This window comes from Pectinophora gossypiella, chromosome 18, assembly GCF_024362695.1.
Source record: "Pectinophora gossypiella chromosome 18, ilPecGoss1.1, whole genome shotgun sequence".
NCBI lineage: Eukaryota > Metazoa > Arthropoda > Insecta > Lepidoptera > Gelechiidae > Pectinophora > Pectinophora gossypiella.
In genome coordinates this window covers 8,690,212-8,708,897 of record NC_065421.1, presented here as the reverse complement: position 1 = coordinate 8,708,897, position 18,686 = coordinate 8,690,212, and the positions used below count along the sequence as shown (strand labels likewise).

The window sequence follows — 18,686 nt, the reverse complement described above, 5'->3', positions numbered from 1 at the left end:
AATTAGGAAGTGCCTGCAGAAATCGGGGCCATTGGTAGTTTGTTTATATTAAATGACATACACGCTAGTCGTTTTATAATAATAGGTAATTTATTTTTAGTAAGTAATGTAGGACGCTCGTAAGTTCGTGTGGTAACTTGTATCATTTAACGTACACCTAATTGTTTTGGAAAAACGTAAGAACAGGATAGCATTATATTATGTTGCCTTTCAGATGTTTATCTTTCAATTAGGTCTATATGATTTAGGATTAAAAAAAACAAACATTTACAATGAAACATCAAAATTAATATTTTGAAAATGTTTTTTTTATTAACACTTACATTTTTACAGCGCTCCTAGCCAACAGAGTAATACTATAAAATGAATTGGTGTAAAGAACTGTCGAACGCAAAACAATGTTAGTTCTACAGTGTAGGTAAACAAACACTCACAAAGACAGATCGCACATAATACCATCATGATCAACGACTATTGTCAGTGAGATGTACATCGTTCTCATCAAACAAGCACAGAAGATCATCCTAAAGAAACAAACATCGTTTTAAATCTATAAACATTTCATATAATTTAGATTTATTAGTCGCTATAATGTTATATTTTACTTTTGTAACCATTATTATAATGTTATATGTATTCGTTACGAAAAATTTAAATGAATCGTTCCACTTGGTCCTTCTGCGCGGGTGGCGGCGCCACCGGCCGGCACTGCGCCGGCTCCGCGCCTGCGCCCCGGGCCTGGGCCTCGTGTCTACGCCCCGTGCCTGCGCCCGGGCCTCACGCACCCTCTACCCCTAACTACTCGGCCGCACTGCTAGAAGAGCCAAGTGGCGACTAAAACAAGAATGAATCTATCATAACTGTATAATTTTAAAAATCTCTAATTACGCATTCCTACGTTTTGTTATTATCTTTTAGTTAAGAAATTAAAATCTTACATAATTACCATGAGCAGCCTATTTTAATAAATTTGACGAAATCTAATGATCTGATTATTCGTTTAGAAAAGAAAAGCGTCGTGACGGCGCCGTTGGCTGCGGCGGCGGCGAGGCGCTGGGGCGCTACAAGCCGGGGGGCGCTGCGGGCGCGGGGCGCCACTGCCGGGGCGCTGCGGGCGCGGGGCGCCACTGAGGGGCCGCTGCAGCGCACGCAGTGCGCAGGCGCCGCGCCGCCGCCGAGCACTGCGCAACAAGCGATCGCGACTGTGTATGCTTCATTATCTACTTTTACAATTGAAAATACGGCATCAAAATTTCAACTACCTACCTAACAGTAAGCAGTAGTACACTAAAACTCAGGCACTCCACATCGACCTCTCATACACCATGCATCCGATCGAATCGACAACTAAACGTTATTCACTCGAAAAATTCAACTTAATCTAATTCACTTAAATTATAATAATAATAATGGCTCTTAACTGTAATTTTACAACAAATGCTTTTCGTTGGCCGCCGAGCACGGCGCGCGCAGGCGCGTCCTGGCCCACTCGATTCACGAACGATCGACTACTGCTAAACGATAATTTATTACTTATTACATAAGTATGTGAAAAACAATTGTATTAGTATTATTTATTCTATGTTATGATGTCATGAGTGTCATGAGGGCGTGCTGTGTCCGGCGTCCGGTCGGCGGCCCTCGGGGCCCGGCGGCGCGCGCCACTCCACGGCTGAGATTCAACAAATACTCAAAGATTCATCAACGTCACATTATTCCAAATTCGAGATACTCAAATTACATTTTAAACAATTTCAATATAAAAATAACATGTTTCACAATTTTAAAATAATATGTGTATAATATTTTTTTATCATCACAAATATCAAACTCCATTCTCCACTGTGCATATATACATAGATAGTTCGGAAATCAAGAATGTGTAGCGCGGCGCTACGTCCGGGCAGGGTGGTGGTGGTGGTCGTCGCTGGCGCCGGCGCGCTCCGGCGGGCGATGCGGAACAAGCGGTGAGAAGCGTACACGACAGCGATTACACATATACCGAGACGGCACCGCAACCTCTGTCAGTCTGATATAGAACACAAATGAAGTTTATGTACGCGGTAACTAACTGATGCACGCCGTGGACAGTGGGGGGTGCAGCCTAGTAGTAAGTCTCTTGTTCGAGCCAGCCGCCCGGGTTGCGGCGCAGGTAGAAGCGCCGGATCTCGTCGTAGATGAAGATCGACAGCATGAACGGGATCGCCGGCAGCCACCACACGAACCTACAAAGGAAATTGTTACAGTAACCATCCACTGACACACACGAAGCTGTAGAAAAGTCGGAAGTCTACCAATAAATCCTTCTAGCATCATGTAAAAAATAAGCTATAAGGAACAAAAGATCAGGTTGTACGAACGTAAATTCAAGGCTTTCAATTACACTTTAAAATGGGTGCGTGTCAATGTTTTCAGATCCAATAAGAACACTTCGGAGAAATACTTCCTTATTGCCAAACAAAGAACAAGAAGAGGCACTCACTTGAGAGGGTACATCCGCAGGCCTTTGTCCATGCCGGGAGTGTAGGAGAGGAAGGCAGCGAGCGCCGTCTCGAAGATCAGGCCGAAGTTGAGAGCCCAGTTGCGCATACCCTGGTGCACGATGGAGTTGCGGCGAGTCTTGCAGATGATCAGATCAGCCCATTGCACCACCACGATGGACACGAAGAAAGCGGTATGGCACGTGAACTCCAGAGCCTTGCGGTCGCGGTAGGTCTGCGGATGACACGAAACTTACAAGGCGGGTCGGAGTTCATAACATTCTTTGGACGCAGTGATACTATTTGGACGCATATAATGAGTGGTCTTTTGGACTAATAAAGTTAATCTTTAGCCATTTTGAAAACTTATCCAATTAATATCCTTTCAAAACTCAAGTTAAAAATAACGATACATGGCGGTGCTATTTTTGGACATTGCTGATGTTCCTTTCTTTTGGATGAAGTAGATTGAAATACATCATACGCCATTACGAAACAGAATATTTACCCATTCCTGTCCATAGGAGTCGGTCAAGTCGTTGATAGCCTTGGAGTCCCATTGCTTTCGGATGCCAAACAGCTTCATTGGCAAGAAGCCGTTCTCAGCCATGATCACAAAGTAGACGAAGAAACCGGCAGCCGCTTGGATCATTCCGATCTGGCCGTAAGCCATCGAGATCAACCTGCACACATAGGGGTGTTACAACGCTGCACGCAAGCCAACACAGCTTCACCGCCAACAAGAACAAATAGTGGTGTTAAACGCGACAGCTGTGTTGATCACCGTATCAGTTTCAAAGCAATTTGTGAGCAAGTCCATTAGAAGTGCCATTCTTGTGATATCAAAAGCCACGCTAATTAAAAGTTGAGACTTTTACCTTGAATGTTAACTTGATATTTCTAAATGTGAATGTATTTACTGTTCAAGATGGCACATTATTCTGACTAAAGAGGGTAGTCTAGAAAGCAGTATTCTTATACTAGAGTAAATTAGTTGAATATAGCCGTAATAAAATGAACAACCATGTAGAAAGATAACAAAATATGAACACCTTTTATCGTTTATTATGTACAATAGAATATGAAATAAAAATGTATAAACTTGTCCCTTTTATTACGGCGTGAAGAAGTACACTACTGAAGCGAAATATTGTTGTCAGCAAATTAAAAATTAAAGTGAATTTAGACATTGAGAGTGAGTTCAAGATGGTTATAGGATTTTTATGATATACAATGGTGCTAATTCCTGTAAACACCATCTAATTTTATTTTAAGTTATATCTGTCATTTTCTTATCCGCCGAAAAGGAAAGGGACGGGTAATCGACAAGCATAAAATTTATGGAACACACGTCAATTTTAAGCACAAATCTAAAACAACCGTCTAAAAATTCGCCCGGGTTATTCATTTATTTACTCATTCTTCCTAAAATTAAGAGCTGTCAATCATCCGTCCCTTTCCTTTTCGGCGGATAAGAAAATGACAGGTATAACTTAAAGTAAAATTAAGAGATGTCTGCAGGAATCGGGGCCAATGTATATTTATTATTTTAAAAAGAAATAATAATATTCGCCTCAATATCGTACAATTTCGTAAAATATCACGCTGCAAGATTCCATCTGTATTCTTTTTTGTAAATAAATGTCTACTGTAGTACTTGATAGGTTGAAATTGCTTATAAAACTGTTCTTTACGGTAAAGTTTTAGGCACATTCCAAAAGGCAGATGATTTTTAAATCATAGTTTTATTCTTTGGCTCTTGCATTGTATACTTTCGAACACGTCATCAATGTTAAAGTGCACACCGATCATGCATCACATCAGAGTTAAAAGGGCGAAGGAAGCTCAAGCCAATATTGTGTTAAAACGCATACAAATAAACAATTTAAATATTTTATTTCTTTCATTTCATATCCGAATGAAATCTGTTAAAGGCAAGCGATGTATGTACAGTGCTAGTAAACTCGAAGCACAGTTAATAAAAACCAAAGAGATAGTGAACAGAAATAAAACCGTGGCAGAAACAATATGTAAGATAGCCCTAGTAAAGTGTGGTGTGTATGTGGGCGGTAAGCTTGTAGCAGAGTGAGATACCTGCGTAGCAACGTGCTTACTATATAATATGTACATAAACATAAAATACTGCTTCTGATTAAAGAATATCGCTATAAGAAACAATATAACCAAATATCATCACAATATTGTCATACTATACGCCGATACGACGCCTACATCATTCCCTTGAAACAAAAACAAATAAATGATGATTTTTCTAGGAACCATGTTTAATTTAAAATTTTCTATGTTCTACTATGACGGTTACGACACACACAAATTAATCCACTAGTGCGCTTACTAAGACGAAGACTAAACAATCCGCTAATTGGTACGCTAAACGTGCACTGACATCACTTTGAGGATGTCTTGTCACTAGCTTGAAATATGGAAGAGTGAAGATCACAGAGATAGATACACTAGGGCCGCTAGGGGTCTATGGCTTTGTTAGGGTTCTATTCAAATAATAGGCTACTGTTTCATAAAAGATATTCCAAAAGGTATACTTTCGCAAGTTTTAAGCAGCTATGGAAATGAGGTTCTGTATAATTATTGTGTGTTGACTAAGTATTGCTGAGTAATATAGTCGAGTCGGATTCTAATTTAATACAACTAGGCCAATTGCTTAGTGCTAGAGATAGGTGGGACCGGGCGGGGCGGGGCGGGGAGGATCTTCGTAACTCTTCCACATCCATGTGATCAAATGGCAGATACGGTTGAGCGACAAACAGCCGCACCATTCCGTTATTATCTCACCAAATCGGTTGTAATAGTAATCGTTTCGTGGGCTAGTGTGTTAACACCCAATGAGTATCTAGTAAGCGTGGTGGCCGCGGCAGGCGCGGCGGGGCCAACCTTCTGTTGACGAGGTTATCCGTGTAAGGGTTCCGGGGCTGCCGCTTCATGATATCGGACTCGGGTGCCTCGTACGCCAAGGATATAGCAGGCACCTTGGGTAACACCAAGCAATCAGACAAACCAACAAACAAACACTGGCGCGCGCGACTTATACATAGTTACATACGACATGTTACGTACACTTTCGTCACTACGCCGTTATATCTACAACTAGCGACATCAGAAACATTATTAAAGAAAATATAATAAAACTAGTCATAGAGTACTTATATTACGCATAAATTACTAGTAAATATAAAAATAGAAATATACTGGCGTGTTGAAAGTCAAAAATCATTAGCTCCTTACCGGCCGGGCGGCCTTGTAGAGATATAGTACAAAAGATAATGTCAAATGCTACACTAGTGATAGTTACCAAAAGAAGCCCTAGCGGTATCGAGATATAATATTGTTTACGTATAAATATACATATGTGTTGCTGAACCTACGAGTACACAATTATAGTATGAGACCTGGTCGTGACATAGTGTCCTGATGATGCTCGAGGCGTCAGTGTGTCAAATATTGAATGATAGCGATGCTAGTGTTAAATAAATAGTGTCATGGTGTGCATGAAAGTTATGAAAGGTAAGAAATGAGATCAAAGTTAAAATATAATATTAATATAATAAAGGACGTAGACAAGAGGGCGTTAGTGTCGGTACTACATGCACAGTTACACACAGGAGACAGAACACCAAACTTACCTCGTCTCGCGACCAAATATACGGTAAGTGATAGAAATCTCAAAAAACAACTATGGAACGATGCGTTCGAGCCTAGCGTGAGAACGACACGGTACAAGGACGAAGCGCATCGTTCCATCACCACCAAACTACGTACAATAAGAAAGTAGGAGACGTTAGTACAGAAAAATATCGAAAAGACAACGCAAGGCAGAAGTTAGGAGCGGTGCTATCGTCGCCTTCAATATCCACAGAGCTAGTCGTGTACGTACAGACACCGTCCACACACTGCAGGCAACAACCAAACCTCAATATTGAAGACTAACTTACACGTGGTAGCAAGCAATAGCGGATAGAATAATATCTTTGAACGAGTGAAGGTTCACTCTTGATGTTTTACCTCTCGTTAACTAGTTTATCAGTGAAAGGATTACGCGGCTGTCGCTTCATAATGTCAGATTCGGCCTCCTCGTAAGCCAGGGAAATGGCGGGCACCTACACAAACACTAGCCATGTGAGGCGGACGCGGCGGCGCAGCCGGCCCGGGGGCCGGGGCCGGGCGCCAACAAGCAGGTGCGTCATCACATCGTACAACATCCAACATATACACGGGCCGCGCGACCACACCCCTCCACGCGCACCCACACGACTCTCTGCACGCGCTCGTACCGCGCGACTATACTGGGCCTCGGAGGCGTGTGCTCGCGACGACTACAAACGCTTAAAACTAACAACAAAAGTTATTGATAACACATAAAAAATGTAGATCATGGGATGACATCTGCTGGCTGGGAGCCTTCAGGGATGTGAACTCAAAATGTAACCGAATGTACGGTGAGTGATGGCCGGATGGACTCGATGGTCACTCGGAGGTGAGACGGTATGATGATGGGGATGATATGACATGATTGTGGTACATCAGTGTGTTGTGTCTGTCTAACGGTAACCATCAAATACGTAACCTCGGGAGCAGTGAACCTGACGCCCTTCAGCGTGGCTTGGTACAGTCAAAGGTTCAGGAGTATTAGTAGCAACAAACACATCTAAACATCTGTTATTCCTAACATGTATCACCAGAAGTCACTCGGGATGCGGTTCCTTTCGTTAGTGATATCCTAGTTTAGTAGAATCATGCACGATTCCACACCTTACAAGTAACACATGTTTACATTGTCATCGTACGTAACTGTAGCGCACGTGTCCTGTCCGCTATTAATAATTAGTAATAACTTCCGTTCTCGTCAAGTTTCCACTTTCAAGTTTCGCTATTGGTACGTACAATGATTTGTAAAATTAAATCGACACCCACTCGTCACGATATCGAGACAACAGCGGCATTATTAGCTGAAAACCAGTTAGGGTATATGGCAGCGAGCATCGTAGCAGTGTATAGAGACCTCTCATTGACAAGTTTGTCACAAAATGGGTTCCTAGGCGGGCGTTTCATAATGTCCGCCTCGGCCGTCTCGTACGCGAGCGCGATCGCTGGCACCTACGTACATAACTTATTCAATAACACATACACATGTATAGATTTCCCCCTGCTCTCAAACTGCAAGATCTAAGGAAGACAGGGTCTTCGCAGCTGTCGTTCACTACTGGCCATATTTATTGAATTTTGTTTTCTCGTTTCGAATTTAGGTTGGAATGACAGCTGCGATTTACAATAATCTTTTCACTTATTTAGGATCTAACGAGGTTTTCTGCCTCAAATTTTTGGTTCGCAAACACCCGAGAAAGATTTAAAAAAGAAAAAATACTAATCTTGCATTTTCAAGTTCAAATCAGAACATAATTAAGCTTTCCCTTTTCATTATAATAGTGCTGAAAATCTCGTTCGATGCACGTATACATAGTAATTATCAACTCGTCAATAGCTTTGTAAATTACTTTGTAAGAGCAAATTCTAAGAGTTGGATCCTAGAACTTTGTCAACGATAATGTGAGAAACCGGAAGTACAATTCAAGTTATTCCAACAAACGCAAAGAATATATTGCTCTTAAAAAGTAACGTGTGGTTATGAGAATCCAATACGTGTCGTATCAGATCCGTACTTACCATGTCAGTTCCAAGATCGATGCAAAGGATGGTGACAGTGCCGAGTGGCAGGGGGATGTCGCAGAGGATGAAGGCGAGGAAGGGGGATATCTCAGGGATGTTGGAGGTCAGGGTATACGCGATGGACTTCTTGAGGTTGTCGAAGATCAGGCGTCCCTCTTCCACGCCCGTCACGATGGACGCGAAGTTGTCGTCCAGCAGGATCATGTCCGCAGCCTGTAGAGTTCGTGCTCGGTAAGCGATTTTGTAATTGTTTTGACGTGACTTACTGTAGATTTGCCTCAGATGGCTACTACTTGGCGGACAAATAGGGGGCGCTGAAGACTTATTCAAAGCTAATAGTGACCAGTAAAGAATCTTTGGATATTTAGAGAACACTTTCCTCTCATCAGCAAATTGTATTTATGGGTCAGTTTATAAGATTGAAAAATCAGCTCTTTGGTGTGCTTTATAAGTTTTGTAGACTTACACGTTCTGATTGATGGAACATAACGTAACATAAACTCAAGACTATATCCCAATTGGGGCAGTCAGAGGTACATCCATCGCAAGTAGTCACACCTCACCAAGTTTTATGTCATACCAACGTACCATATTTTTTTTATTTTTACTTTGTGGCGGACTCAACTAGTTGACCATCTAGTTCCGCCTCCATGCAACAGATGGCGCCACATTAAATTATGCAGTCCTGAAACGCGCTTTTTTCACCCGTTATTTTTTTAGATGTCAAATCAACTTACTTGCTTAGACACGTCAGAGCCGGCGATGCCCATGGCAACTCCGATGTCGGCCTTCTTGAGCGCGGGCGAGTCGTTGACGCCGTCGCCGGTGACGGCCACGATGGCGCCGAGACGCTGGCAGCCCTCCACGATGATCAGCTTCTGTTGCGGCGAGGTGCGCGCGAACACTATCTCAGTGTGGTACCTGAGGAGTTAGGTTTGGCGTGAGTTTTATCGATTATTGTAACCTATCGTCACCTTACAGCGAAGGCAACGTAAGTGCCTTATTCAAAAATCTTATTTTTTTGCGGGATTCTTCTTCTTATCGTGTGGGTTGTGAGGTGAATACCAACTTCATCAACCCTGATGTCAGGGTTATTATTGAGCCGCCTGACATGAGTTTAACGGGATTGAAATTAATTAAAAAAAAATCAGCTTTTGTTGAAGACAATCACTGCAGAAAATAACTTTTCAAAAAGGCGCTTAAGTGGTTTTCACTAAGGCGACGTTATGTGTTAATCCAGTGTTTGATGTGTCTATGTACCCATTTACAGTAGTTATAAGCATCTATCTTTATAAAGATAGGTACTATTTTTTATTGGTTATAAAATATTGTTAATGATAATGACTTTTGATCATAGTATATTTGGACCGGGTCAAAGATAAATTGTAAAATGCTAACCTAGAAACAGAAGCCAGTCTAAGATGATCAAAAACCAATCTCATTTTGCTTTTCGAATTTTATTTATGAATTAAGTAACAATGAGTACGACATTTGACCACTTTTTTCATGATATCACAGGACATGAGTAAAGGATAGTATTTCCATACAAAGAAAACTTTCGTTATGACGTTTCGTAAAAAGTATCTCATTTGACTAGGTTGTCAAATAGCCTAAGCTCAAGGCCGGGTTTCATAAAATTGCTAGGTATAGTAATCTGTATGCTATATAGTTTCAAATAATTTACAACAACATGCATGAAGTAAGTTGTCTCGAATTGACTTTTATAAGGCTGACCTAGAACTTGCAATAATTTTGTAGTTGTAGGTCCATTGGTGTGGTATTGATCGACGAAACCCAATATATAAGCGAAGGCCAAATAGGTATAGACGTAGATAAGTTTATAAGGTCGGCAAATAGCTAGTGTGCACGCGATATCCGAATTCGTGGCAGGATTTATCGCTTCGTTGTTGTAGTACTATTATTTTTCATTTATTTTTGTATGGGCGTAATTAGACAGGGACTACTATACACTTAGTAACCACAACGCTAACCGATTAGTCCATAAAAAAACTTCTAATTATGTTAATACTATTAGAATGTGTTGTCTGCTTTAATGCGGTTTATTTTGGCTATTTCCTTGGACACAACGGCGTTTTCTACGTAGGCGCCAATAGGCCACATCGTTATTTATCTTAAGATTGTGGTACCCGCGGACACTAAGGACATCAACATTCAGGAAAATAAACAATAAAATCTTAATTTGAAAATTTAAATATAAAGTTTTTTTCTGGCTATCTTAGCCGGAGGATTTTGCTTCTCTACTAGAAAGTTCGGTAAGTCTACTCCATATCAGGCCACATATCCATGAGCCTATTTTCAATACAAATAAAGTACACTCACTTGAGAATCTCGTCAAGTTGATCGCTGTTCAGCTCTCGCAGTTCAGTTCCGTGCACCACGGCGGCCTTAGCCTCGCGCGGGTTGACCTCCGACACGGGGATGTTGAGTCGCGCCGCGATGTCTTCCACTGTCTCGTTGCCTTCAGAGATGATGCCCACAGACTTCGCGATGGCCTTCGCTGTGATCGGGTGGTCGCCCGTCACCATGATTACCTGATGAAGTTGCGATTTGTAGTGTTTGAGCACGGAGGAATAAAAGAGTTGGTGTTGGAGTGTCCCATTAAAAAAAACTAGCGTTCAAAACGTCGCTAAGGGGGCGGGGCTTATATAGTTCATTGATCTGTGCTTAGTAACTATAAAATGTAACTCAACTCTTCTTTAACTACCATATTAAAAAGATATTTAAATTATTGTATTCAAAACTTTTATTGATTTTGAATTCTAAAACCTTATGTGTAGTTTAAAAACCAAACTGCACGCGCAAGTACACAAAAAAGTATTCTGCTAAATCTTCAGTTTATTTTCAACAGAGAATGATAACAGAACTTTTATTTGAAGTTAAGATTTTCATACAGTTGTGTGACATCATACCTTGATACCAGCAGAGCGGCACTTGGCGACGGCATCAGGCACGGCGGCGCGGGGAGGATCAATCATACTCATCAGGCCGACGAAGCGAAGGTTGTCGACTGGGAAGTTGACGTCATCCGTGTTGAACTTGTAGCCGATGGGGTACTTGTCTGAAGGTAGTTGCAGGTCGCAGAAGCCGAGCACTCGTTCGCCTAAGCCGCCCAGTTCTAAGTATGCGTTGTTGAATGCTTCTTTCATTTCTTCGTCCAATACCTGGGGGTTATGACACGTGTGAATGTATGCTGATGATTGGTCTTTGAAGTAGTACTTTTTAGGAGATTGTTGTTGGAGGTATGACTCATTTTCATAATCTATGCATGTCACTTAGAAAACTTAACGTTGCAATAATTCGTGGGACTTTCTTTGGCTTTGAATACAGACAGATGAAAAACGCTTCATCGACTAGAACGTCGCTTGAGTAAATGAAATAGAGATTAACAAGGCTGATTGTTACCTTCTCCTTGCCACCAATGAAGATAGTGCTGCATCTTTCGAGGATCCTCTCAGGAGCACCCTTCATCACAAGCAGGTGTCGCGGGTCGCTGGGGTCGTCGCTCTCGTGAATAGACACTTGGTACTTGTTGGTCGAGTTGAAGGGGATCTCGCACACTTTCTTGTTCCTCTTACGGATGGATAACACATCTCCCAGAGCCAGTTCCATACACTTGAGTAGAGCAGCTTCGGAAGCGTCGCCGGCCACTTCCTTCTTCAGAATGGGAACGCCATCTTGACCGCCCTTAAATTCGGCGCGGTTGCAAAGAGTCGCGATCTTGGCCAGAGCCTTGAAGCCGGGGCTGGTGCGGTCTGGGGGGTAAATAGCCAGTCAGATTAGTAAGTTTTGTCAAGTAGGTCAGATTAAATATGACTAAAAATAGTAGTCATTCAAACACTTATTCTGGGATAACTATTTCAGAGGTTGGCGAGCGACAGAAAAATATCCAAGACTATTTTGGAATTGTCAAAAGAATTCCGATAACAATGACCGGATCATATAAATAGTAATATCTCTTAATTAAATTTTATATTTATTTCATTTATCGAGTTACACTTACCATATTGAACTCCAGACTGGTCCTCAGTGGTGTCAGCTTCAATAATCTGATTGTCGAACCACATGTGGGCGACGGTCATCCGGTTCTGGGTGAGGGTGCCGGTCTTGTCCGAGCAGATGGTCGACGTAGACCCGAGGGTCTCCACGGCCTCCAGGTTCTTCACCAGGCAGTTCTTGGAGGCCATGCGCTTGGCAGTGAGGGTCAGGCATACGGTCACAGTGGCCAGGAGGCCTTCAGGTACGTTGGCTACGATGATACCTGTTGGGTTGGCAGTCGTTGAGTTAATTGAGTTTTTGTGATGACGGTTTCAGAGCTAACCTTTCGAGTTGTTAGAATTGTTTTATCTGAGAAGTAAGGAATGTCAAAGGATGTTAGTAGAACTAATTTATTTTCGGAAAAGTCGAAATGAGTGATTAATATTGAATCTTCGACTAATAAGTTATTTCATTATATTCCGCTTGGAATAATGACTTTAGGATTGGATGAAGGATTGTCTTTTACATTGGTCTATGTTCAATTACATATTTTTACAGTATTTGTTCTGGAGTATTTAGTTAAGAGTATAAGCAAGGTGCGACTTACCAATCAAGAAGATGACAGCGTCAAGCCAGTGATAGCCGAGGATGAAGGCAATGACGAAGAAAGTGACGCCCAGGAATACGGCCACGCCAGTGATCAGGTGGATGAAGTGGTGGATCTCCTTCGCGATCGGGGTCTCGCCCGTGTCCAATCCAGAGGCCAGACCGGCAATACGGCCCATCACCTGGGGTCAAACATAGCTTTGAAAAACTTTATCGTAACGGAGTAACGTGTTGACTGACTAGTGATGTATCGGTCGTTGGAATTATATTATCTACAAAAATTTCAAACGAATATTTAACTTTTTCAGCGAATATTTTACGAAGGATTTAGTCATGCCTCGTGTAGTTTACGTGATGTTTGGTGGGACTTAATACCGCGCGATGTTCGAGATAGCATGTACCATAAAATTTTATAACCCGCGATATTTTAGGTCCAGAATATTTTATGTAAACTTGCCAGTTTTAATTTAGACTGATCACACACACCAGTTGAACTATTATTGAAAAACACATTTTATATTTTACGACTACTTTTTTTGACTGTCCTTTGTTTGGTAAGAACTTTGCAGGTTTTAATCACCTGATTATCCGAAAGAGTAAGATGATTCCGTGCTTCGGAGGGCACGTTAAGCCGTTGGACCCGGTTCTTAGCCTTAAAAACACCTCCGTGGAGCAGCGTGGTGGAGTATGCTCCATACCCGGGTTAAGTGAGAGTAGGCGTATGCCCAACAGTGGGACATATATAGGCTGTTTATGTTATATTTTACGACTATTTTGCTGGGACATTTTAATTTAGTATTTTCAAGTCTTTTGAGTATGACTTTTGTTTCAACACTGAAATATAATTATATATGGGTAGTGTACACAGATACATAGTTCACGCCTGTTTCCCACCGGGGTAAGCAGAAACTTATGGAATTCTATTTGATTCGATCCTGACACACTTCTCTTGCTTCCTCCATATTCATTAATCGTTTCGTACACGCACTACAAGACATATAAAACTACTAACAGATGAATATGAGCAAAAATGGATAAAGCTCCAGTTATTCAGCTCAAGGGAACAAGGATTACCTAATATTCCATACTACTTCTTGGAAACGTTCCAAGCGTTGAAATTGATGGTATACGAACCGACAAAGCGAAAGACTCACTGTATGTCAAGAAAATTACATTAAAATAAAATTAAAATAATAAAACATAATTTATAAAAACTTGTAAAAATAGATTGACAACGACAATTTTACCTGACCTAATAAAAAATATAAACTCATTTCATTTTCTTTAAAAAAAAAAAACTAAATATGAACTATACGAAACGTACATTTTATGTCGTAAAATAAATTACGTTCGGTTTTTAATTCGCTTTTTATAGTACAATAGACCTCACACTGTTTGTGTTATTACCATATTATTAATTAAAACGTTTATCGAAATGGGAACTCTAATAAATAGGTTGGTGCATGTAATATTTGAGATAACACACTCGTGTTTTTTGTAATATGAACAATTTATAGAACTTTCCGATTTAATGTGGCAATACTATCAAAATAATATTGAATGAACCATTAATGATAAATATAAGGGCGACGGGATGATGACCTGTCACTATACAATTTATCATATTTTGGTAGGTAAAAGTTTTCTGATACTCAAAGCAGCAGGCTCGGCCGAGTTTGGGAACCTCTGGTCATTCGTAAAATGTATAATGCACCTTAATGACATTTCTTCCTTTTTATGTATTATTTCAGATAATAAACTCATTTAAGATTTCTAAAATTTTGATTATTGTCGCATGCTACTGGATGGGAGACTTCGGGCGTAACTTTATTATAAATATGTGCAATGTATGTGTGGGTACTAACGGTGTTGTCTCCGCAGCAGATGACGATTCCCTTAGCGGTACCCTCGACAGCGTTGGTGGAGAAGAATGCCAGGTTCTTGGTCTCGAGAGGGTTCTCGTTGGTGAAGTCAGCGCCGCGGGACTGCGGCTCCGACTCGCCGGTCAGACTCGAGTTGTCCACCTTGAAGCCGCGCGCCTCCACTATCCGGATGTCAGCAGGGATGCGGTCGCCAAACTTCACCTATAGTTTACACACGAGTAATGTAACACATGTCACGTATAGAATATTTCTTATACCCAAACGTTGCCTGGAAGAGATTACTACCAAGCAACAAATCGCCTATTGTGGTCTCTATTTCTGTAACTTCCATCTAAATAATGATAATAAATCAAGTAGATATCTCAGTGGTTTTTCAAGCGAAGTAGATAAAGAAGGAAAGAATGGGATATTATAAAGAAGGAACGTTGATCTTGAATTTGTCTGTTTATTAGGAAGAAATGGAAGCTAAAATTAGGAAGAAGCTATTATTAAGGCCTTATATTCCGATTACTGTGATTTGTGCGTAAGTTCATCTTCCAAATAGTAAAGTCAGAATAGGGAAAATGTCTTTATGAGGTAGTAATTATAGCACTGCCAATAACTTTGTTGAACTTATTTTGGACAATTTTGACTAAGTAATTCGTGATAGATATTTAAAAATAAACCTTAACAAATATTGTAATTATTGCATCAAGCAATGATAGCCGAGCAAATGTATTTTCTTGAGCTTCCCAGTTGAATCTCCTGATCAAAAGTACCGGGACTGCATACCTCATAGAAGGCCACACCACCGTTATGTAAGGAATTATTCCGTTAGTTTACCTCAACGATATCACCAAGCACGAGGTCCTCAGCACGCAGCGTCAGCTTCTCGCCCTCGCGAATGACGGTGGCGAACTGCGGTACCATGTTCTTGAAGGATTCCATGATCTTCGACGACTTGCTTTCTTGGTAGTAGGAAAAGATGCCCGTCACAATCACCACAGCCGCCAGTACGATGCCAAGGTACAAGTTGTCGTCCGCCGGTTCTTCTACGGTACTTGCCTGTAACGTCAGGTATGGTCATAAGTTTTACCAGGGTATCAATAACATATGCCCTTTATGGTTTAAAGAATTCTCATAACCGATTGATGATCGCGGTAGACCTTTCATGAGTTCCACTGACCTACCAAATGATTTGTATTCACAAAATAAAGTTTTGAAGATACTATAATACCCAGAATTGACATGTTTTTTTGGTGATTTTTCAAGTGACTGAGAGTTTGAAATAGCTATAATGAAAACGGGTTATTTATAGAAAAAACAATTTAAACTTACCTGAATTCCGTAAGCAATAAAGCAAAGAATAGCACCAATCCACAGTAATAACGCGAAGCCACCGAACAGATTTTTACAAAACTTCACCCATTCGGGCGTCTGTTTTGGCGGCGTAAGTGCGTTTGGACCATCCCTTTCAAGATTCTCTTTCGCTTTTGCGTGACTAAGGCCCTGGAAACAAAACATGATTAATTATTACTCTCTCCTTTCTAAGACTTCCAGTTTTAAGTGATGTCGGATTTGTGAAACTTTGGAGAAACACGTTAAGTGGCAGTTCTGATACTTACATTTTCTGGGTGTGTTTGAAATCTTTGGTAGAGCTCCTCGGGCGTTACTTTGTGATAATCGATGTCCAACTCCTGTTTGAGATCATCTAAGTCTCCTGCTTTCCGTTTTTTCGCGGGGGGTTTCCGGCGCGTCTGTAAGATGTCGACAAGAGTTTATGTTAGCTTTAGTTATGAAAATGATCTCTTTGTAAATGATTTATTATCATATTCATTATTATTTATTAAAATAAAATTACTAAAAAAGGGAATCAAAATGCAAATGAGAGTGATTCAAACCATGCAATTTAGTGATGACTGACTGAGCTTTTGAAGTGTAATGAATGAATCGATCAGCTAAAAACATAGATAGTATATCAGCCCACCATATAATTTTGTGCGAAATGCCCCACTGCTGAGACTTTTCCTTACAACATATCATATCTGTTAACACGATAACGAATTAGCATTGCACGCTGTAGAATGTCCACTTTTTGAATTTCGTCGAATTGACCTGAGAAATGTACTTGTAGTCTTAGCTGTACACCGCCAGCCGCAGTCAATCACCGCTGGGCGATACAAATGATAGGATGGTAATGTAAATTATAAACCTTGTACTGTCCGTCAGCGGTTCTATTATCGTCCTTAATGGGTCCAATGGTGGCGACGCGGTACGAGTCGGAACGGCCATGCTGTAACACAACTAGGGGCTAGACACAGTCTACAAGGCGGCCCTAAGGGCCATGCATCATGGGGGTGAAAATGAGAGGCGACCACGCATGACTATGACAGAGGCTCAACATGGAACTGACAAACATAACAAATAAGGTGCAATCGACATCAATGCCGTAAATCAGAATCATGCGAAATCAACCTCGTTAACAAAACATGAAGAAAATTAAAGACAGTACATGGATTGCTCTGTTACATGGTTTCAATTTAACAACATTCTGTTGAATTGTTACTAAGCGATCCAAGTACTCTTAAGTTGTTGCACAAGTATTCCAAATTAAGAAAATTGCAAAAGTTATCCAATTAGCCAAAAAGTATCTGTGATTAGACGACGTACTTCAATTTCAGCTTCAATTTGTGCATAGCTAAAAGATACTCGTTAGCTAATTGTACTAAAATACGAAAAGGTATAAAAAGACCAAATTAAAACGTGTTGGATATAACTAAGTATTACAATGCTAAATTGCTTCTAATCTAAATGACTGGTCGTGTATAAAAGGAACTAAGTAATAAAAGTATGAATGGTTGAAAAGCTAATTGTAAAGCGATCCGCACACGGCAACAGAGCGTGTACGGTAACCTTGCCGAACGTATGATGTATAGACCGCGAGGGACCGGAGCTCAATGGCGCTCAATTGATCTGAACTAGATGTGTGCGAACCTGAGCCCCGTTGTAAGGACGCGCACCGTGCATCGCTGCCTACGATACTCTAGCTACTATGTGCGCGAACTTGCCATTTGCTGGTCACCTGACAATAGTATCCTTGACAATCCCGAATCTTTCCGAAACGTGTTCTCAAGTACTTACAAATAAAACACTCCCCAAAATAAGCTTATTTTCACAATTCACCGATCTCTTTTAAAGAACCAATAGCCGTCGAAAAAGGCATCAATTTTCTTTTGAAACATTTCTAACTTTTCCGAACCCTTACAAATTCTTGTGGGCTTTTGGAATTGAATCGGGACTGATTTCATCTTATGATTCTTTGACCTTTTACATTGGATTCTATCCGGTATTAAAATTGTTGGCATCGCAACCGTCACTTAGGATTTATGAGCAAGTTTGCATAGGGAAACGTGTTGGTGTTACGTGAGCTCGGCGGGCAGAGAGGCTAATGTCACTGTGGCTAAATGCGTCCGCGGCAGTAAACAAGCATTGCCGTCGATAATTGACGAACGCTCTCGTGGTGCGCCTCATTAAACCGCGCCCTGAATTCTTGTGAAGGTTGCCGTAAGAATAAGTAGGACAATAGGTACAAACTGCACTTGCTCCAGCGTGCTATATCGGCCGTCTAAACCTATAGCTACTATTACCTATATACACTATAGTCTACGACTCTTAGATATTTGTAAAGTAAAACCAATACTAGAAAGGTTTCTAGCGGAATAAGCTTCAACTACTTAATAAGGTAGAATGAGCTGCGATAAGAGGTGCTTGACAGGGACATCTATAGAACAAATCGAATCCAGAATAAAATAAAGTAGAGCCGTATGTGGAAACTCAAGGAACCGTGTCTGTGGGATGGTTTCATTATGCGGGCCCAAAAGCTTATGAATTAGCTGCTCGCGCGGGCGGGTGCCGTGAATAATTGAAGTTGGCACTTTGTGGCGCTTACTCTCTCGGGATTTAATTAGTGTCATAAAGGCTATAAACGTGGACAATGATATGATGAAATATTCATATGGTGTGTGGCAAGGAATGCGGGAGC

At 41.0% G+C, this 18,686-nt stretch overlaps 1 protein-coding gene across 7 annotated transcripts in view; it reads right to left on the bottom strand.

Moving 5' to 3' along the window:
- Positions 1 to 286: 286 nt before the first annotated feature.
- The window catches only part of LOC126374825 (sodium/potassium-transporting ATPase subunit alpha), a 49,992-nt gene continuing 31,592 nt past the window's right edge, over positions 287 to 18,686 (bottom strand). For 3 of the 7 annotated variants that reach the window (XM_050021553.1, XM_050021548.1, XM_050021551.1), the window contains 16 exons: positions 16,857 to 16,937; positions 16,270 to 16,401; positions 15,983 to 16,153; positions 15,488 to 15,709; positions 14,648 to 14,866; positions 12,784 to 12,964; positions 12,202 to 12,459; positions 11,604 to 11,953; positions 11,111 to 11,362; positions 10,521 to 10,732; positions 8,918 to 9,101; positions 8,178 to 8,393; positions 6,519 to 6,613; positions 2,989 to 3,163; positions 2,483 to 2,715; positions 287 to 2,225 (listed from right to left, as the gene is read on the bottom strand). In XM_050021553.1, the coding sequence (XP_049877510.1) occupies positions 2,105 to 2,225; positions 2,483 to 2,715; positions 2,989 to 3,163; positions 6,519 to 6,613; positions 8,178 to 8,393; positions 8,918 to 9,101; positions 10,521 to 10,732; positions 11,111 to 11,362; positions 11,604 to 11,953; positions 12,202 to 12,459; positions 12,784 to 12,964; positions 14,648 to 14,866; positions 15,488 to 15,709; positions 15,983 to 16,153; positions 16,270 to 16,401; positions 16,857 to 16,937 (3,102 nt within the window). In that variant the 3' untranslated portion in view covers positions 287 to 2,104. Of the gene's footprint in view, positions 2,226 to 2,482; positions 2,716 to 2,988; positions 3,164 to 5,390; positions 5,486 to 6,518; positions 6,614 to 7,515; positions 7,611 to 8,177; positions 8,394 to 8,917; positions 9,102 to 10,520; positions 10,733 to 11,110; positions 11,363 to 11,603; positions 11,954 to 12,201; positions 12,460 to 12,783; positions 12,965 to 14,647; positions 14,867 to 15,487; positions 15,710 to 15,982; positions 16,154 to 16,269; positions 16,402 to 16,856; positions 16,938 to 18,686 lie in introns of all 7 variants that reach the window. The other 4 variants (XM_050021549.1, XM_050021552.1, XM_050021550.1 and 1 more) reach the window with 3 other exon arrangements.